Genomic DNA, 22562 nt, shown 5'->3' on the forward strand with positions numbered 1-22562 from the left:
ACACACACACACACACACACACAATTAAGGCCAAATAACCTTCTTCTAGAAAAGTTGGGCCTATTAGACTCTAGCCAACACTGTTTTAACATAGCAATGGGAATTACTCTTCATGGAGAGAAACATTTAAACAAACTAAACAGAAGATCTTTATCTCATTCTTACAGCCTAAATGACTAGGCAGTGCAAACTATAAGGCTGGTATAACGTAGGAGTTTTCCCTGCCCCCTGCCACTCCTACATACAAATTAGGCCTGCCATTCGTTAATTGACGTGTAAACTGTGTATGTGAGTCACGTAAAAAAGACATTTCAGCATATTAAGAAAAATATGTACATTTCTGTATGTTATGATAAACAGATCCTAATTCAGTACTTTTAAAATCTGATGTTCAGAGAAAATTATTACCAAATGCAGAACCTAGACAAGAAAGCCCTTCTTTGTGCCTCAGTTTCTTTACCTGTTAAGCAGTGATAATTATGTGATTATATTACTTATCCTATCATTAATGTGGCAGGTGGAAGAATTCTATTCTTAATGGATGTGAAAGTCCTGAGTAAGGCAAAAAACACACCACCTGTTTCACTATTTGTAATCCTTTGTACTATAAGTTGAATGATATTTTAAGTTTATGCCTCTTACTTCATATAGCAGAAGCAACATTTGTTGAACCCCTGTGATAATTCAGATCATTTTACATCTCATTTATTGAAAACCTTTGATGTATTTGTTCTCACACCCAGTACCCCCTAATATTGCTGGAACTGATGAGTCCCGGGATTTCACTGTTTTACGCAACAGACAAATGACATTGGAATGCAAATCGGATGCCGTGCCCCCACCTGTAATCACTTGGCTTAAAAATGGAGAACGGTTACAGGTAATTCTTGCTAAGTTCCACAGGTTCATTTTGAGAAAAAAAAGAAATCATCTGTGGCGTCTTTGCTAGGTGGACAAAACCAAACAACATCAGGCTGCTGGTTAGTCAACATTGCAAGGTGGGCCCAGGGTCCTTTAATGAGCCTTCTTGTGTTCTCAGTTTTTGCTAGGGTAGTTAGTAGCTAGTTATGGGTCCAAAGACAGGTATTTTGATTTAGTCACCCTGTAAATTGGCCCAAGTATATATTTCCTGGAGCCTGTGGATTAAAGCTGGATTTGAAACACTCAGCTGTTTCTTTCCCTGAGAGAGAAGAAAGCTTCAGAGTCTCAAAGAACTGACCTGTCCTCCCACGCCTCTGGGGCAAACCTCTTACTGAATTTCCCTGGGCTAAACTTGGACTGCAGGAGTGACCCCGAGGATCTGTGCAATACCCTTGGATACCAGGAGTCTAGGACTGGAATCCTTGAAGAACACAATTACTGGCTCTCTAACACTTCCCATGCTCAGGTGACAACTGTCTGCTGCCATAAAGTGTCACAGCCTGGGATCCTAAGTAGCCTTTCAGCGTAGGCTCAAAGCCTTGACTTTGAATGCTCTGATTGTCCTTATCCTAGTAGTTACTTATCCTTTCTTTTCCTCCTTTGTTCTTTCTCATCCTGTTAGTACAACCTATTGTGGTACACTGTGCCTAATTATAAAAGGCGGTGATATCCCCTAACACCTAAGGCAGAAAGACTTCCACCACTAAACCACACCAAATGCCAGACAGAGAGACACTGGATTCTAACTGAGAGTTACTTACGTGTTAAATCATCATGCATATCACTTAACCTTCCTGTGCCTCAGTTTCTCTATTTATTGTGTGCCTACTGTAATGCTGGGCACTATGATTGCTACTGAGAGTCTTGACCCTCAAGGAGTTCACAGACTATCTGAAAAGATACAGAAGTAAATCAAAGATTATAGAATGCATACTGCTGATAAATTGTATGTAAGAGGGATGTGCAGCATTTTATGGAAACAGAGAGGAGAAGCAAATAACCCAGACTGAGGGGTAAGGAACAGCCCAGGGGAGCCTCTTGGAAAGGGTGAGTTCAGTTTTAAATGCTGGATAGCTGTTGGGTGAGAAAGAAGCAGGGGATTCCAGTCATAGGCAATGGCATGTACACAGCCATTACAGGAAGAGGAGTGCCGCTGCTCCAGGAACTGCAAGTAGCTTAGTATGACTGAAGTACGTCTTGATTTTAATGATTCTGATGATTCCTCATAGATTGCAGGATTCCAGTTAAAACTGCCCAGCTTAGCTCACAAGGCCCATCATGCTCTGACTTTTCCTCCATAGTGTGCCCCCTGTGTGCGTTTCATTCTAGACCATTAGGTATTCAGATAGGGACTGAGTGAAGGTTGATGATGAAGAAGGTCAGGCTAATCCCCGATATGACCAAATGATGTCAGTACGGGGACAGGGTGAGTTCAATAGTTATGAAAAAAAGATGAATTCAGTTTTAAACACTTTGAGTTATCTATAGATTATCCAAGTGGAGATTCTAAAAAACACTAAGAAATATAGGTCCACATTTCATCAAAAACATCTTTGATTTGTAGTCCTCAGTGGAAAAACCTGTTGTTGAAGCCATAGTTTTGTATGAGGTCAACCAGAAAACATACAGTATGAGAACACCTGTAAATGAGAATAAAGTCTAAGGCAACTCTGACAATTACAAGGTGAGCAAAGGAAGAAGAGAAAATGAATGGGACTGAGAAGGACTCAGAGAGATAGGATTAAGCCTAGAAGACATGGTGTACTGAAAGCCAAGGAAAAGAGAGGGAGCAGTTAACAGAGTCCATGTTAAGATACAGATTGAGTTGTGTCCGCTGGGTTTGGCAATACTTAGAAGAGATTAAACATCTGAACAATGGGTCCTCAATAGAGAGTGATCAAGGCAGAAGACAGGTTACTTGTTGGGGGAGTTAAGGAAGAAGGGCAAATGGAAATAATTATGGACTATTCTTGAAATATGAAAGAGATTTGTGTGTGTTTATTTACTGAAAAAAAGAGATTGAAGATAGAGGAGAAAGAAAGAGAAGTTTATAGGACAAAGTGTGTTGGATGGAGAAGGAATGGGACCCTGATCATGGGTGAAGAGATTACCCTTGGGCAGAAGGGCTGACCTTTTCTGCAGAGATGGGAGGATGGGAAGGTTGCATTGGGATGCAAGATGGGAGGAGGAGAGAATTGCAGGCCCAGGGCTCTGCTTTCCTCAGTGGAGTAGGAAGCAAGGTCACCAGCTGAGAATGAGGTTCTATCTGAGGAAAGAAGTCAAATTTGGAAGAATCATTCGTGGTAAATGGAAAAAGAACCAGAGAAAATTGTAGTGAGACTTAATAAGTTAGGAGAACCTTCTGATGTTTGTGGAAGAAAGACATCATAAGAATCAACTCTGAAATTTTTTATTCGCCTAAAACCCTGCTATACCCATATAAAAATTAAAATGTTTTGCAGACCTTATCATATATGTTTAAGAAATCACTTATTCTCATCAAAGGTAACAAAATTTATCACTAATAGCCCCTATAGCAATAAAGGGCCTGGAGAAAATGTATGGGCTTTTAAAATAAATGGACCTGAATTGCATATTTTTGTGTGAACACCTTTTTTCGCTGAAATATATATCTACCTAAGAAAGAGCCCATATGGTAGAAAAATTTTATCTGGGCTCTTCCTGAAGTACTTCCATCTTAGGCACAACCAGAAAATATCAGCTTTTGATGCTACCTGGCATTTTTTTACTGATTTTGAACATTATGCATTTTAATTTATGCAAAATTATTTGTTTGCATCTATTTCCCCATTCGACTTTATAGCAGAGATTAGATTTCATTGTCTCTATATTTTCATAATTCTTGGTCCCATGCCTGGACACAAAATAAATGCTTAACAAATATTTATAGACTAAAATCATTTATTCACCTATTTAAAAAATGTTAAAGAATAATTGTTTCCTACAAGATAACCAAAGTGAATTTATTAGTCAGAAAGCTTTCAGTTCTAAGTGACAGTATTCCAACTCAAACCAACTTATATGAAAAAAAAAAAAGGTATTTATTAGCTGCCGAAATTGGTGAACTTGGGCTTTAGGCGTTACTAGATTTAGAGTCTATGATCATGTAATCAAACATCTGTGTCCTTTCTCCAAATCTCCGCTCTGTTTTCTTTGTCTTAGATTCAAAGCAGGCTGTCCCACGTGGTGATAAGACCGCCGCCAGGCTTATGTCATCCTCACTACCAGTGATTCCAGTAAAAAGAGCATGCCTTATTCCCCAACACTAACAGCAGAGTCCTGCAGAGGGCTCTGATGGGCCCGACTTCAGTCACCTGCCCATCCTCGAGTAGATCATTGTGGCCGGGAGAACTGGGGACACTGATTGTGCCCTTCCTTAACCACACATAGAGAAATAGTTCCTAAGAGTTTTTGATACCAGGATAATGGGGGCATGGGGAGGGGGCAGACAGAGCATACTAGAAGACACGCACTCTACAGTTCGCTATAGTTACTTTGACGTTGTAAAGTAATATTTTATTCCCCTTTCCTGACATTTTAATGGTAAATTTTACTTGCTAAATCCAGGCAACCCCTCGAGTACGAATCCTATCTGGAGGGAGATACTTGCAAATTAATAACGCAGATCTAGGTGATACAGCCAATTATACCTGTGTTGCCAGCAACATTGCAGGAAAGACTACCAGAGAATTTATTCTCACTGTCAACGGTAAGAAAAATTAATCATTGTTTGACAATTTAAAAATTTAGCCAAGGGCATTCACAGGGGTGATAACCTTTTAACCTTTTTTTTTTTTTTTGAGCGTACTAATTGAATTCTTGGGGTTATCTTATTTCTTTTGAAAAAGAAAATATGTAGTATTTGTATTATAGCTATATTCAAACTAACTTGATTTAAAAAATAATGGTAAAAGATACATTACTCTCTCTTAGAGAATACTGTATGTCCAGTTGTTATCAGCACATCCTGAGGTTTTGTGTCATTCCGATTAGACCCATTGAGGAAGTTAATGTGCTCAGTCTCCAGATGACAAGTGGCCCGTTCCTTAGTTCACCTTTATTGATGCTGACGTTTGCGTATATGTGTGCTAGGGAGAGACTAGGCCATAGGAATGTAATTTCTCAAATATAAAATCTAAACACTAAAATTCGTCAAATTTCAGCAAGATAATACAAACTTTCCCCCAAAACAATTCCTTTGGATTTTTAATAAATGAAACTTTACAGGATGTTAGGTGACCCATACAACTAATATCTCTAATACTGTTCCCATGTGAACTCAATGATTAAAAAATACATGCTCTGAGACTTACATGATTAATCACAGATGTGCTTTTTGTTAAGACAGTGCACTTTCTGTTCTTTATTTAAAGTGAAGTTGTTCCAGTGTTAACATTCTTTGACGATTATTTGGCCAAAGAGAAATAAGAAATATCATCTTTAATTTGCATCAGACCAGAGCTGATTTTTATTCAAGCCTCTCTTATGGAAAGCCAAATTTCACACACCATATCAGAGATTTAAAGTCGTCTTCCCCCATGTAGTCTTTATTTTTAAATACAAAGTATCTGTAGAAAGACTTTTGGAATTAAACCCCAATTCTGTTTATACTAACCTGAATTAGCCATAGGCAAAGCTATACATTTGCCTCAAAGCTCACCTTGCATTACCTCTTCAGAGTCTTAGTTCGGGCCATGTCGTTAATATAAATGAAGTTTCCCACGTGCATCTCTTGTGCAGCTCCTCCAAACATAAGGAGTGGCCCCCAGAGTCTTGTCATTCACTTAAATAAGTCAGCTGTGTTGGAATGCTTTGCTGAAGGTGTGCCAACCCCGAGGATAACATGGAGAAAGGATGGAGCTGTTCTATCTGGGAGTCATGTGAGGTAACAGTGCTGGAAGAGGATGAAAAATACTGTAAGAACTGAAATATAAATCTTCAAATCTTTTTTCCAAGGCATTATTTTTGTCTCGTTATGTTTAGAATTAGTCTGCTCATCTTAATACGAGAATCAAAATATAGTATTTTAAAAGCATAATTCCTAAGGCTGTATCCAAAACATAATGATTATAATCCATCCAAGATCAGAAGCCCATCTGCTTTGCACCTTTGCAGAATATCCTTTTTTTCCAGCAAGGGCATTGTAAATTTCTAAAGCAGGAAAAAGACTCAAAATGGATTTAACTAAATCTTTAAAAATGCTCTCAGTCAAACTGTGAATAATCAGAAAAGGCTGACTCAGGGGCTTCACTTGTGGTCTTTCTTATAGGTACTCCATCTTGGAAAATGGATTCCTTCATATCCAGTCAGCACATGTCACTGATACTGGGCGATATTTGTGTATGGCCACCAATGCTGCTGGAACAGACCGCAAGAGAATAGATTTACAGGTCCATGGTAAATATGTTTTGGTGAACAACATCCAACCTTTGGGTGAAATGTTCTTTGATAGCCTAAACCAGTGAGATCATAAAAACTTTGACATCCAGGGCTATTGAAATGTTTATTATACTATATTATGAATAGTCAAGAACCATATTTTCTCCTCATTATGGATGGCGTCATCACAACACTAATTTAAATTCACAGAGCCTTGTTTTGTTCATAACTACGAAGCAAGTTACCAACGATTAGTTTCAATTCAGCAGAAATACTTCACATTTGCTGAATGTGTTTCCCTCTTACCTGATGCCTTTGTTTCAGTTCCTCCATCTATTGCTCTGGGTCCTACCAACATAACCGTGACAGTAAACGTTCAAACTACTCTGGCTTGTGAGGCTACTGGGATACCAAAACCATCAATCAACTGGAGAAAAAATGGGCATCTTCTTAATGTGGATCAAAATCAGAATTCATACAGGTAAGGAATAATTTAATTTAAAAATGTCACCTATTTACAAACATTTTTAAAAGAATTAACATTTTAGTTCTATCGATGGGGACTGCAAATATATAAAGTATGAAGAATCAGCTAGCGTGTTGAGAATATATATTCTTTTCTTAGTATGAAATTCATCTTTCAACCTGTAGTCCTCTTCTGAACTGTAGGTGCAGCCTTTCTAGCCATAAGCCCTGTGGATGTCTGTCAGTGAGTCTACAGGATGAGATTTCTATTCGGCTTTATTTTTTAAGCACTTTTTGGAATTTTATAAAGAAAAATGATGAAAATATCATTTGTAATAAAAGTAAAACTATTCTGTAAAAATAATACAAGCTTTAGTTGTAGAATAAAGATCAAATTTTATACCTTGAAATACAACTGAGGTATTTGGCAGCATGTGTGGGAAGGAAAAACAGCATTTTCTGCAATTTTTTGCATTCCTCCGGCTTTGCTACCATAGCTCATAATATGACAGGGTATTTTTTTTAAAGTCTAGCTTTTAAATCACTAGGAATTTCTGTTGCTTTAGGTGAACATCATTTCTTGAATCTCAATTAAGTTAATAGATATCTTGTTGAAGGATTTGCCATTGTACTAAAAACAAATGTTCTTGTAGGTTTACTTTGACAAAAGTCAATTCTGATACATCAGGAAGTATGAAAGTAAGAGTGTTTCACTTGAAATTCTATTGCTTCTCTCTCTTTCTGACTCTTTTAATCTTTTGGCCTTGGGAGCTTAGGGCCTTGGAAGTATGGACTATGTGGAAAATGTGCAATGCCCTTGAATAAAAAAGCATGTCAAATATGTTCCCACTAGATCAAATCATTTCTATTCTATTAGTACACAATTTGAATTAAGAAAATAGATATTCTTATTTAAATTTACTTTAAACGATATATGTGTATATACTAAACCTCCTAAACATTTCAAGTGATCCAGATCGCTTCAGTTTTGAATTGGTTAGAAGTTAAGGATAACACTTACCGATGTATGTACTATGCATCTCCAAGTTACCCAACATGTGTAAGGAGACATGTGAAGCAGGGAAAGGTGCAGGACAGACAGACTTGTAGTTACCCATCTGTCAAAGTTATTGTGAAATTTAGAGATAACTTATGTGAAGTATTTTAGATGATGCCGAGAATGTATCTGATGCTCAGTAAACAGTGGCTATCATCAGTGTGCTCATTGCACTGTATTTCTCCTGGGAGAGCATGTTGGATCATGATATAACATTCAGAAAATTCAAGATTCCTTCTTCAGACAATCCTTCCACCCAGCTGCTCCCTGTCAATGTCAACGTTGAGTCCCCATTAACCCACTGCCATATAAACTTAAAGTCTGATACACGAAGTGTCAAAGAAATGATGCTCATTTTAATGTGAAGAAAGAGTTCCATTTCCCTCAATTCACAACATGGTACCATGTTGAACCACCTGGAAACATTTATGAAAACTGATGTACAGTAGTACTCATTGCTTTGAAATCTGTCTTCTAGGCTCCTTTCTTCAGGTTCACTAGTCATTATTTCCCCTTCCGTGGATGACACTGCGACCTATGAGTGCACTGTGACAAATGATGCTGGAGAGGATAAGAGAACTGTGGATCTCACTGTCCAAGGTAGAAGTGGCTTAGAACATGGATTGAAAGTTTTTATAATGGTATTAGTTCATCGTTTCACTACTGCGTAAGGGGGCTTCCTTTTCTACTTACCTAATATTCACTTTCAGTGTAGAAAGAGAACGATGTATGGGAAGGCTTTGGAAATCTATAAGGGTTAGAAACGTATAGTTTGTTTTCCTTTTGCTGTTATTGTTGCTTTAGTTCCACCGTCCATAGCTGACGAGCCTACGGACTTTCTAGTAACCAAACACGCCCCAACAGTAATTAGCTGCACTGCTTCAGGAGTTCCATTTCCCTCAATTCACTGGATGAAAAATGGTATAAGACTGCTTCCCCGGGGAGATGGCTACAGAATTCTGTCCTCAGGTAAGACCAAGCTCAGTGATTAAACATCTATTGATTGGATTAATTGTTAATGGATGACCTTGCCTGGCTTTTTGTTACACCACAATAAAAGAATAACATACATCTGCATTCCTGGACTTAGGCATCTGGGAAAAAATGCAGTTAGAGTGGAAAGGGGAACTAGGAAAAGGAAGAGGAAGAAAAGTCTGAAAATAAAGTAATAAATAATATCTAAGACTGATCTGAGTATAATAAGCATGAGCACTGGAATTTTATGAGCATATTTACTAAACAGAAGGTTTAGCAAGTTCGCGGGTTGCCTTTGAGTGAACCACACTTCTGCCATTGGCTCAAGAGAATGTCCATTCACTTAAATATTTAATGCCTTATATAGGCTATATACTCCACTAAGTTTCTGAGGATATAAAATTAAGACAGAGTTCTTGCATTCAAGGATTTTATAATTTAGCAGGTAAGGGAAACAAGTGCTATGATGGTTAATTTTTGAGGGTAGTAGTAGCCATCATTTGTAAAATTTAGTATTGGAAAGTTTATTGTATTGAAGAGAAAAAATAATTCATCTAAATGAAAATATAGGTGTTTCTGAAAATTCATCCTGTGCTGGGGAATTACACTGGAGATAAAGTAGCAACCAACATTCTGGGCCTTCATGAGTGTGTGCATATTATTCTAAGAGAATTTGTTTATTTCTTCAGTAGAAGGGAAATAATGGAAGATTTGTTCTCAGGATGTGGCTTGGCTTTCAAAGCAAAATGTTTTGGCTATCTCAGAAACCTGTATAGATTGGCAGCAATTAAAACTGTAAAATATAAATTAACTAACCTTCAGCACAAAGTGTTGTGCTAAAAACAGTTTGGAACTTTCTCAAAATGTTAAACAGAGTTACCATATGACCCAGCAACTCCACTCCTAGGTATCTGCCCATGAGAAATGAAAACATGTCCAGACAAAGACTTGTATGCAAATGTTCATACAGCATTATTCACAATAACCGAAAAATAGAAGCAATTCAACTGTCCATCAGTTGGTGAATGGATAAACAAAATGTGGCCTATCCACACATTGGAATTCTACTTAGCAATAGAATAGAAAAAAACATTGACCCATGCTACAACAGATGAAATTCAAAAGCTGCTCACAGTAAAAGAAGTCAGACACAAAAGACTTCTGTATGATTCTATCTATGTGAAATGTTCAGAAAAGGTAAATAAATAGAGACAGAAAGTAGATCAGTCATTGCCTAGGGCTGGGGTTGGGAGTGAAGAGTGAGTGTAAATTGGATGAGGTTTCTTTTGGGAGTAATGGAAATATTCTAGAATTAGATTGTGGTGATGATTGCACAACTCTGTAACTATACCAAAAATCATTGAATTGTGCATTTAAATGGGTGGGCTTCACCATATGTAAATTTTGCCTCAATAAAATTATTAATGATAATAAAAAAGTACTGTGCTAGGCACTTCAGGGGGTACAAGTCTGAATATCAGCCAAGCACCACTGTGCTGTGGGGACGAAAACACGAAAACCAAAGAGACAGTTATTGAACCAGGAAAACAGGGATGCAGTATGCTTCATTTTTAGGAGCAATTGAAATATTTGCCACTCAACTAAACCACGCTGGAAGATATACTTGTGTCGCCAGGAATGCAGCTGGTTCTGCACATCGACATGTGACCCTTCACGTCCAGGGTATGTAAGGTTATTTACTCATTAAAAGCTTGTTGTTTATTGCTTTTTTATTAAGTCATGTTTGTTCTTGAAAGGTGGTACTGTCTAGAGCTATGAACCATGGTAATATCTTGGGGATGTGAAAGCCTGGTAGTTATTCTTCAGTAGACTAAGGAAAACACACAGGTGACAAACCACGTAGAACAACCCCCAAATTATTTTTCTTCCTGAATTTTTATAATCTGTTGCTGCCTATAGTTTTCTAATGGAGTTCTTATGGAAACTGGCTATTGTAGCAAAACTCAAAAAATGTAGTATGGCCAATATTCTCTTTTCCCTGTGACATCAAATCCCTAATATTTTGAAATAATGAATTTGAGCATTTTTTTTTTCCTGAGGAAGATTCTCCTTGAGCTAGCATCTGTTGCCAATCTTCCTCTTTTAGCTGGAGGACAGTTCGCCCTGAGCTAACATCTGTGCCAGTCTTCCCGTATTTCATATGTGGATTGCCACCACAGCGTGGCCGCCAATGAGTGGTGTAGGTCCGCACCCAGGAACTAAGCCTGGGCTGCCAAAGTGGAGCGCACCGAACTTAAGCACTAGGCCACAGGGCTGGTCCCTGAATTTGGGCATGTATAACCTCATGACTACTGTAGAGATTTCTTCCACTAACTGTATCATTGCTTGTTTCTGTTGATTGGTTCTTATAGAGCCTCCAGCCATTCAGCCTCAGCCAAGTGAACTAGACGTCATTCTAAATAATCCCATTTTGTTACCATGTCAAGCAACAGGGACACCCAGTCCTTTCATTACTTGGCAAAAAGAAGGCATTAATGTCATCACTTCAGGTACCTACAGCTGTTTCTATCTAGAAAATCATGGCAAATCAGTGTTCTATGATTCAGAAGTCAGTATGATTTTTTTAATGAAAATATTAATTCTTCTCACTCTGCTTTTGTAACTGTGATGTAGGCAAAAGCCATGCAGTTCTTCCTAGTGGTGGCTTGCAGATCTCCAGAGCTGTCCGAGAGGATGCTGGTACTTACATGTGTGTGGCTCAGAATCCAGCTGGTACAGCCTTGGGCAAAATCAAGTTAAATGTCCAAGGTATGTAGATAATAAATCTCTATGTCTTCATTGCAAAGATGCATGTAACAGTGTATACCAAAATTGCTGTATCTAAAATAATGATGCTACACAGTTCTCAGTATTCTTCTTTTTCTTCTTCTTCTTCTTCTTCTTCTTCTTCTTTGCTGAGGAAGATTAGCCCTGAGCTAACATCTGTTGCCAATCTTCCTCTTTTTTCTTGAGGAAGATTAGCCCTGAGCTAAAATCTGTGCCAGTCTTCCTGTATTTTGTATGTGGGTTGCTGCCACAGCATGGCTGATGCATGGTATAAGTCCGTGCCTGGGATCTGAACTGGTGAACCCAGGCCACTGAAGTGGAGCATATGGAACTTAACCACTATGCCACAGGGCCGACCCTATCAACATTCTTAATTTACATTATCTTATTTTTTTTTTCCATTACACTTAGGAAGAGTAACATTTAATGTTTTAGGAGATTTTTTTGCATTGTTTGTATAAGAAAACTGAGGCATCTCATCATATTTTAAACTTCTATGAACCTCTGTTTGGTACTCCATTTCATTGTAGCACATATTTAAGGTGATTTTTAAAACCATTCTCTCCATAATACTACTTTGGATACATTACAAAACACTAGATTGTAATGTCCACTTCAAAACAAATCATAATTACAGTTAAACCAACTTGATGGGAAAAAATATTTTAAATACGAAGCAGAGGTTTTTTTCACATTTAACTGATATTTTCTTGATCTAATTTTCATATCTTACATGCATTGCTTTTATCAATGAAAAGGTGACCTAAAAATAGATTCCGAGCTACTGAATTTGCATTTGCTGATTTTGAATTTCCTTACAGTGTGATTTTCCTCTGGTAAGTTAATGACTGTAGTAAAAAGCTCAGTTATCTAAAGACTGTAAATCTAATTTCTTTGTATTTTTCAACAAGTATTTATTGGGGTAATAAGTGGAAATACATTGAGCATTACAGACATGATCTTTCCCTTATGATGTGGAGAAGGAAAAAACTAAACTACCAAATAAATGAAATAATTATAAATTCTGACAAATGATATGCAGAGGAAAAATAAAAGTTTGAGATGGAGAATAATGGGGAAATCTGGGGACCAGTATAGATTAGTAGTTAATATAGGCTTCTCTGAGGGGGCACCATTTAAGCTGAGACCTGAACGATGAGCTAGGATAAGCCATGTAAAAGTGGCAGAGTATACAAGGAAGAGAGGACAGCTTGTGTAGTGGCCCCAAGATAGGAAAGAGTGAAAAAGGAAGCATATTAGGATGACTAGAGAGTGGTGAATAAGAGGAAGGCTGGCAAAATGTGAGGGAGGTCAGAAAAGAAGGCAGGACCCGTGCATGGAGAGCCCAAAGGACCAGAGGAAGGTTAGATTTCCTTCTCTTGCAGTGGGAAGTCTTTCAAGACCCTTCTTTGGTTTTAGGAAGATCTCTTTTGCTGCTATGTGGATAATGGTTTAGAGAAAGGGCAAGGCTAGAGCTGGAGAACTATTATAGTCCTCCAGGCATTATGTGATAGTCTGGCTGCAAGTGGGAGTGGGTGTGTGAGTTGCAGGGGTAAATGAAAAAAGTGATGGATTCAAGATATTTTTGGAGGTGTAATTGCCAGGAATGCCAATGAACCATATTTGGAAAGTTAGGAAAAGCGAAGAGTTAATGATGTTTCCTGGGCTTGAGGCTTGAACTAGTGAGTAGATGAGAATGCCACGGGGGAATGCAAGGGGAGGAACTGGTTTTGGAGGAAGGAGAATATGATTTCTGTTTAATCTTGTTAGATGTGGGAAACTATTAGAAATCCTGGTGGAGATGTCCAATAAATTTGAATATTTATGAATTCAGAGCTCACGGGAGAAGTGTAGTCTAAGATATAAATTTGGAAATAGTCGCTATATTTCAATGCACAAGACCAGATGAGAATTTGGACAGAGAAAAGCTAAGGACAAAGCCCTGGGACTCTGCATTGTTTAGAAGTCTGCGAAAAGAGAAGACGCTGGAAAAGAATACGCAGCAGAGGGCAGAGATACAGAGGAACATTCAGTGGAGGCTAGGAGAGGAGAGTGTTTCAAGAAGGGACTGGACAGCTGTGGTAAATGCAAGTGAGAAGTCAATTAGGATAAGGACCAAGAAATATTCATTGGTTTTGGCAACATAGAGGTCATAGAAAAGAACAGTTCCACATATGAGGGCCTTTTCCTTCACTAATTGATTAAAATTATTGATGTGAGCAATTATGGGACAAAGAAACACATTAAACAACTAATAGCATTTCAACATTCCAAAAGCTACCAGAGATAATTGTGTGCTCTGGAGGCATGAAAAATTCTGAATGGAATCTCCCCTTGCGGATGCAATATGTAACGGCAAACACAAATCCAACCAAACAATTTTGGTTGATATAAATAATTTTAACATGGTTGTTCATATTTTTTTCACAACTTGTTGATTTTATGTTTCTCATCACCCTAAAATTTGGTCTCTACGTGGTTGACCATTTCTCCACAGCATCCTGTGGAGACACAGCAGAAAGTTCTAGGTCCCCGGGACTTGCCATGCACGGGGCATTACTTGGGTCAGTGGAGTTCTCAGAGGTCTCTTCTTTCTGATTCTGTTTCTTAGTCAGCATGTGGTAACAATGAATATTGTTGGTCTCGTTTCTCTCCTAAGCTTTCTTGCGTAAGTGGTAGATGTTTCAGAGGATTTTTTTGGGGGGTCTACATGTGCTTAAAGGGGTATTTTTACTGTCATTGTCTTCTGCACCTTGTCACTGTCTCTGGACTTGCATTGACTGGGGTTGGGCAGGGAGGTCACCTTCTCCTTCCTTTCTTGTGTGCTGTGGTTGGTTGTTCTTCCCTTGTGTTTCATTGTTCTCTAATAATTATTTAATAGTGTCTTTCTGGCTTGATAGAGTATCCAGGCCAATACCTAAGGGGTAATCAACCTGTTATAAAAAGTAGGAAGAGAAATCCACAGTTTTCTGAAGTGGGAAGAGTTTTGTCTATATAATTCTTTTCCGTGATCCATTCATTTATTCATTCATTCATGTAACACTTTGTTAAATATGGCCACTGTATATGAGACACTGAGCACTGTAGGAAATGCTTGAGTAAAAGTGTCTCTGAGCAGTTGAATACTTTCCAAGCCTTGAAGGGGTCTAATCTGAAAGTTTAAGTAACTGAAATGAACTACGTAATACATGTATGTTAAAGAAAATGCCTCCGTCAACACGGCCTAAATTTTCTAGACATGCAATCCTTCATGAATATATGTTTATATCCTTATTTAAAATGGATTGTCATTTACATATGTTAACTGCATAGAGAATAATTTTCTGAAATAGGCTCAATGAATTTTCTTTTCCAATGAAAACAAACCAGTGATCCTTTGATGATGATATGATAAAGCTGGGATTTTGTTTCGTATCAATGTGACTTCACTTTGCTAGAGTAATACTTTAGCGTGTGATTGGAACCTTCATGCTTTTAAGATGAGGTTTAAACTTTGTATCTTTTAGTTCCTCCAGTCATTAGCCCGCATCCAAAAGAATATATCATTGTTGTGGATAAGCCCATCATGCTACCATGTGAGGCAGATGGCCTCCCACCACCTGATATTACATGGCATAAAGATGGGCATGCAATTATGGAATCAATCCGCCAGCGCATCCTCAGTTCTGGGGCTCTGCAAATAGCATTTGCTCAGCCTGATGACACTGGCCAGTACACGTGCATGGCAGCTAATGTGGCAGGATCAAGCAGCACGAGCACCAGGCTCACTGTCCACGGTAGGTCGTTTAACATAAATTATTTCAATCTGCTACCTTACTATGGCAAAGAGGAAAGACCACCGAGAAAAAATATGGTGGAAATCAAAACCATGCAAAAATACTAATCTAAAGTGGTATGTGTATGTGTCTGTGGTGTGTGGTATGTAAGTATACTTGCCCTTCAAATATTTCCATAGGCTGTGTTTATTTGTATGTGTACAAATGAGTGTGAGAAAGAAGGAAAAATTTTGTTAATACAGTCAGGGTATTTAATGCGTTGCCAATAATCCCCTCATGTTGTGATTATCGAGATCTGTACTGTGGCTTATAAGGAATCCATTTCTGTTTGTGACTCTTCTGCTTTACTTCTCAACTTGCAAGTCATCTTGTCTCAAAACTAATCACCATCTGACCTACATTATAAATATAGTGTGAACCTAATGAGAATTAGAGCTCTATTTGATTCATTAAAGTAGCAAAATATTTATAGGCATGTTTTTATAATAGAAAAAGATACCCTTTTTTCCTTCATGTTTAGACAACTAGCAAAGTATATAAACATCACCTTTGAAATATTTTAGTTGTTAATGGTATATTTTAAGACTAAAGATAAAATACCTATTAATATCAGTGATAGGAAACAATAAGCAAATTAGACTGTTTTCAGCTACTATTTTCGGAGGTAACTTGTTTTAATAATGAGTTTCTGCTTTTTCTATTTAAAAATTTGGTGAAAGCTGCTTTTTATCTTTCAGGTGTATTTGAATTTCCTACCACTTCACAGTTACAGTGATAATTTCAAGTAGAAACCATTTTAATTGAATAAATAAATAATTTAGCCAAAATTTAAAATCACCATTTATGGGTTTTCTAAATTTTTTCCCTGGTTTATACCTGCTTTCAGTTAATATAAATTGAACTAATCAATGCACATTACTCTTTTAGCTTCAAATAAATAATACTCCTTCTTCTCAAGGTTTTATAGAAAATTTACCAAAATTGGCTATACGCTAAAAACAAAGAAACTGTTAATAAGACTGAAAAATATAGATGACAATTCCTGCCTACAATGCAGTAAAGCTAGAAATGTGTAACTAACTTTTAATGCCAAAATCCCAACCCCAGGCAACTTAAAAAATACCATTTTAGGAGCTAGCCCAGTGACATAATGGTTAAGTTTGCACACTCAACTTGGGCAGCCCAGGGTTCACTGGTTTGGATCCTGGGCACAGACCTACGCACCTCTTATTAAGCCATGCTGTGGCAGGCGTCCCACATATAAACTAGAGGATGGGCATGGATGTTAACTCAGGGCCAGTCTTCCTCAGCAAAAAAAGGAGGATTGGCAGCAGATGTTAGCTTAGGGCTAATCTTCCTCAAAAAAAAAAAAGAAAAAAACTTTTAAAAATACCATTCTAGCTAGCAAGTAGGTCAAAGAATATGTTTTTATTTTTAGATTATTCAGAAAATAATAAAATTAAGGACACTACATATCATATGTGTGGTGTGCAGCCAAAGCTAAAATCAAATATAAAGTCATAGCCTTAAATTTTTCATTTTGAAAAAGAATAAATTGAAGTAAATGTGCTAATGTTACAACTTTGTAACCAGTGGCAAAATTGAAATATCAACCCCAAGGAAACCAGGATAAAGGAGATAGTGAAAATACAGCAAAAATTAGTGAAAAATAAATTGAGTATTTATGATGTACCATTCAGCAAAATAGACGTTTGTGTTTTCCGTATTACCTATAATGTTTATTAATTTATATCATTTATATAATGTTTGTATATTTACTCATATAATCAAAAAAAGTAATTTTTGCTGAAACCAATGGTTGTCCTGTCACTTTTTAAAACGTCGTTAAGATTGATCCATTTCTCACTGATATGTTTGAATAATTCCAAAATTCCTTGTTTTGGGAAGAGAGGGTATTTTTACCTTTTGAGCCAAATATTCTTAATACTTTTTAAGCCTTTTCTTTAGAAGTAAATATATTAGTTCCAAGTCCGCTAAAGTATTTCTTAGTGCACTAAAATATTCAGTTGATCTTTCTACATTGCCTAAATTTTTGCAGTTCAAAAAAATTTGAGCACAGGAAGTATTTGGTATTACAATGCGTGGAGTTGTCAAATCACTATAAAAATTTCCTCTGTGACAGTGTAAAAGCTGAATTAAATGTCTTGACCTGGTTTTACTTGCATTTATTGTGACAAGTGAAATACTGCAATGAATATTTTTGTCTTTAGCACTTTGTGATATTCAATATGGGATGAATGTTTTAAACTAGTGACTTTTATTAATTTGTCCTCACAACATGTGTGTGATACAAATCCAGCAGTTATACAACCATTGAAGCATTTTTTTTTTTTGAGGAAGATTAGCCCTGAGCTAACATGCATCACTAATCTTCCTCTTTTTTTGCTGAGGAAGATTGGCCCTGAGCTAACACCTGTGCCCATCTTCCTCTATTTTATATGTGGGACACCTGCCACAGCATGGCTTGATAAGCACTGTGTAGGTCCGTGTCCAGGATCCAAACTGGTGAACCCTGGGCCACTGAAGCAGAGTGTGCAAACCCAACCACCACACCACCGGGCCGGCCCAGCATTTTTGTTTTTTGTTGCTCTTCTTGGTTTGTTTTACTTCACTGCAATAAGCAGAAGAAACTCAAGTAAGGAAAAGTCAGGAAGTCAAATAAAATCTAAAAGACTTCCAAGCCAGTTCCGTGTCGTTTGTTCAGAAATTGATTGTAATATATTCAACAAGTGCAAATCCGTTAGAATTCTTGCTAGCATCAAAAATATTGATTGCTTTCATAGTAAACAAATCAATGTCTTACTAGGTTTTTTTAGTATTTCTAGAAAAATTACCATCAAAAGAGTCTTTTGTGTGCTGATTTTCAATGTGAATAAAGACATTATTGAACTCAACATCCTGAATGACTATCTTTCTGAAACTTTTCACAGTACCACCTAGAATCCGAAATACAGAAGTACACTACACAGTCAACGAGAATTCACAAGCCGTTCTTTCATGCTTGGCTGATGGAATCCCCACACCATCGATTAACTGGAAAAAAGACAATGTTCTTCTAGCTAACTTGTTAGGAAAATACACTGTTGAACCCTATGGAGAACTCATTCTGGAAAGTGTTGTGGTAAGTTTAGTAGGGATGAATAGATACATTAAGCCAGATTGTTAATTCGCTTTTTTAGTTTTAGTAATTTAGCTTGGTAATATATTCTTCAATAATGAAAGAAAAATACTCTTATAGATTAAGGTCAAAAATTAATTTTAAGCGTAATTAATTTTATGTCCCAGTTCTAAGACTAGTGTCTAACAGATAGTAGAAACTCATAAATGACCTTCGTCTAAAATTATTTTATTTTTGTGGAAATCTGTGTTTAAAGGAAAAATTCTAAGTGCCTCTGTTATGATCCGTGCTCCTAACCATGTATGGGAATGATTAGAAGAGTGGAGATGTAAGAATGTTTCGTGTATTATTAAGCAAATACAAAAAGCAGGTTTTTGCTTTTTTCAGGTTTTTTCTATAACCCTTTCTAATCACAGACAAGGAAGCTGAAGCTTTAGGGATCTATGCCAGTTGAGGTTTTTGAATATTCTTGGGTGGTGCTTGTCCAGTCTGCAGAATAGTAGCTATCAGAAGCATCTCCGTTTTCGATTGGTAGCCCACTTGAAGAGGAATCTGTATCTATGCACACCACAGGACTTTTTAAAAAATTGTGTGGTTTGAGAATAGCAACTCTTGGCACTGAATGATAAACATGATTAAAATATGAACCACTTTCAGAGCTTTGGTGCATGTTATTCCCTTTCATTACCATCAAAATGCCCAAATTTCACTACAAAACCTTCGTGGAATTACATTTGAACAGATTAAAATGATGTTAAAATTGATCACTTTCATGTTATAGTATCATTTCACTGATTAGCCAGACTTCTGGGATTACCAGATAAAAGCTCTAGCAATAGGCTCTGTGCCTAGACTCTAAGTCAGTCACGTACACCAGCAAAAATTGTGTTTATTCAAATCTAAGTTTCCATCAATTGCATGATGCATTATTTTATGTACCACGAAGGAAGAAAAAAATACAGTCAAGAGCTACAGAAGACTATCAATTTTTAAGTTGTACCCTAATTTCAGAGATATTAAAAGTTAAAGATGTGAATTTTAGAATTTATGAAATAAGGATGAATTTGTTTGTTTGTTTAAGCTGGTAAAGATCTTTAGTGGGGGTTATTCCCAGGTTCAGGCATGTTGAATTTGGCCCCTCAATCACAGTTATGGACTTGAAGGAATTAAATGAGAAAAGAGAAGTTTAGACTTTTAGTGAGACAATGACTCAGATACAGTAAAAAAACGTCAACAGTAAGGTAGCTTGTAAATACCAGATGAAGGACACAAGTGGTAGTATGTGCAATCCAGATTTTGAAATGCTTCACTTCCATAAAATCCTTGATTTTAAACTTTAGTTGTCATAATCTGGGAATCTAAGAACAGCTAAGTGGTATGGCACTGGGGTGACCTGTACAGGCAATATGATTTATTCCTGTTTGCATTTTTTAAAAAAAATTAGCATGCAACCAACCAAATTTAGCTTGTGTCTCTAATGAATAGTTACAGTTTTTATGCTACATTTCCAGTGAATTCTTTGATGCTTCGATGCAAAAAAAAATGTATTCTTAAACTTTTTGAAAGAAAAGAAAAAGTCTGTGATATGAGCCTTAATGCACACAGAAGCATTCAATCACTAATTCAACAAATATTTATTGAGCACCTTCTCTGTGACCAGCACTGATTTATGCATCAGGGAACAAAAGTATCAAAAATCTTTGCCCTCCTAGAGTTTATTTCTAGAGGAGGAAGATAAACAATAAAGATAATAAACAATGTATACAAGAAGTCAGAAGGAGATAACTGAAATGTAAAGAAAAGAAGAACAGGATAAAGGGGATCAGGAGTTGGAGGGCTGCAGGTTACATTTTTAGATACTCGAAGTACCCTTTGGGAACGTGACATTTGAGCCAAACTTGAAGGAAATGAGTTAGCTAAGCCAATATTTGAGGGAGAAGCATTCCAGCCAGAGAAAACTCAGATGCCCTCCGCCCCCCCGTCCCCCCTCCCACAAACAGAGATTTGGTGCAAAGAACTTAAGTTGGGAACATTCCTGATGTATTTGAGAAACAGGAAGCCAGTGAAACAAAGAAAAAGAATGAAAAGAGAAAGGAGAAAGTCAGAGAAAAATGGAGGCCAGATCATGAAGTGTCTTGTACATCATTATAACAATTTTGCCTCCTTTTACTTTGAGTAAAACCAGAATCCATTGCAGGTTTTGAGCAGGGGAGCAATGTTATCCGCCGTATGTTTTTGCAATATTACATTGGCTATTGGGATGAGAATAGATGGTAGGGAGGCAAATTTAGAAGCAGAGCAATCTGTTGGGAAGATGGTCTGGAGATAGATGAGAGATTATAGGACTCAAAGCAGAATGTTAGCAGAGAACAGGTAAGAAGTAGTTGGATTTTGCATATACTTTGAAGCTAGATTTCCTAGTTACATTGCTAGTAGTGTATGAGAAAGAAAAGAGTAAATGATGACTCAAACATCTGAGAACAAAGCCATGAACAACCAGAAGGACAAAATAACCATCAACTGAGATGGTGAAGGCTACAGATAGAACAAGGAAGGGGAAATTGGGAGTTCAGTTTCGGACATGCGTTTGAGGTGTCTTTTAGACATCCAAGCAGAGAGTTGGAATGAAAAGTTCAACATAATTGGAGTTTGGAAGAAAGATCTGGGTTGAATGTACTGGTACTCATCAGCATATAGATAGTATCTAAAGCCATAAGACTGGATGAGATCACCAAGGAATTGAGTGCAGATAGAGAAGAAAAGAGGACCACGGACTGAACCCTCTCACATGTCAACATTAAGATGTTAATGCTGAGGAGAAGCCAGCAAAAGGAGATGGAAAAAGAGCAACCAGTGAGGTAGGAAGGAAACTAGGGGAATGGGGTGTCCTGAAAGCCAAGGGAAGACATGATTTCAAAGAGAAGGAGTCATAATTGTGTTAAATGCACCAATACATCTAGTAAGATGAGTGCCATGGATGGCCATCGATTTAGCAAATGAAACTTCAGAATTGCAGGTAGTGTTGCTCTTACTCTTGCCATTTCCTTTGACAGTTTTCGTGGTCTTTGGTGCCACATTACCTGGAGAGGATGCTACCAGCATCCTTTGGAATTATTTGTTCTTTATTAGTACATTGCAGAGCAGCAGTACACTTGATGTTTCGTAAATTTTAGAATCTAAAGTTTTCTGAGCCCTTACTACTATAAAATGCTATAGTTCTGAAAGGTATTGGCTTTTGTTTAAACTCTTATACATTTTCAATTATGTTCTGCAAAATCTAGCCAGATGGTTCAGACTACGAGGTGGAAATTTAAACTGTCTTCAAATAAGAGTGCTCCTTTGGGGACCAAGCTATACAATTTTATATATTTGATGTAATATGGTGTAAGATTATGTCATTTTAAGCCTTATGATTTTTTTTTTTTATTTAAGCCGGAGGATTCTGGCACCTACACCTGTGTTGCTAACAATGCTGCAGGTGAGGATGCACACACTGTCAGCCTGACTGTACATGTTCTCCCCACTTTTACTGAACTTCCTGGAGACGCGTCACTAAATAAAGGAGAACAGCTGCGACTAAACTGTAAAGCAACTGGTATTCCACTGCCCAAGTTAACATGGACCTTCAATAACAATATCATCCCAGGTTAGTAATTCAACTCTTAGCAAGTGAGCAAATACACCCATATAGAACTCTAGACCACTCTCCATTTTCTTTAACTGTGGGAATTGGTTGAAAAGTTATGTGAAGAATTGATTGCTTTAAATTCTGGAAAATGTGTACCATTGCCTGGATTTTGCCCTGTACCCAGTATATATGTTCTTTTCCTTCTTTTGAAAGGGTAAATTGATCACAGACCATATTTTGCAGGATATCAGTAGATTTTTTTAAACTAAAAATAGTACCTCTCCCCCTAACAAGACAATATTGTATTCTAAACTTATCCACCTAAATTTATCCTCCCTGGACCTCATTCGTCATTGATAAATGGGTTGAGGTGGCTACTGTTGGAGTCCTGAAGATTCACCTAATTTTACAGAG

The 22562-nt window shown here is 37.3% G+C and overlaps 1 protein-coding gene across 9 annotated transcripts in view; it reads left to right on the forward strand.

The window, feature by feature from the left end:
• HMCN1 (hemicentin 1) overlaps nucleotides 1–22562 on the forward strand; it is a 437461-nt gene that overhangs the window by 357608 nt on the left and 57291 nt on the right. For all 9 annotated transcript variants that reach the window (XR_011439059.1, XR_011439060.1, XR_011439058.1 and 6 more), the window contains 13 exons: nucleotides 744–880; nucleotides 4510–4651; nucleotides 5683–5827; nucleotides 6212–6339; nucleotides 6646–6802; nucleotides 8322–8443; nucleotides 8648–8812; nucleotides 10394–10501; nucleotides 11191–11328; nucleotides 11453–11587; nucleotides 15112–15381; nucleotides 18333–18523; nucleotides 21953–22166. Coding sequence is in view for 3 of the 9 variants with exons in the window: in XM_001491510.6 (XP_001491560.3) it covers nucleotides 744–880; nucleotides 4510–4651; nucleotides 5683–5827; nucleotides 6212–6339; nucleotides 6646–6802; nucleotides 8322–8443; nucleotides 8648–8812; nucleotides 10394–10501; nucleotides 11191–11328; nucleotides 11453–11587; nucleotides 15112–15381; nucleotides 18333–18523; nucleotides 21953–22166 (2052 nt within the window). In the remaining 6 variants the exon portion in view is untranslated. The remainder of the gene's footprint in view (nucleotides 1–743; nucleotides 881–4509; nucleotides 4652–5682; nucleotides 5828–6211; nucleotides 6340–6645; nucleotides 6803–8321; nucleotides 8444–8647; nucleotides 8813–10393; nucleotides 10502–11190; nucleotides 11329–11452; nucleotides 11588–15111; nucleotides 15382–18332; nucleotides 18524–21952; nucleotides 22167–22562) is intronic.

Source organism: Equus caballus, chromosome 5, assembly GCF_041296265.1.
Source record: "Equus caballus isolate H_3958 breed thoroughbred chromosome 5, TB-T2T, whole genome shotgun sequence".
NCBI classification, from domain to species: domain Eukaryota; kingdom Metazoa; phylum Chordata; class Mammalia; order Perissodactyla; family Equidae; genus Equus; species Equus caballus.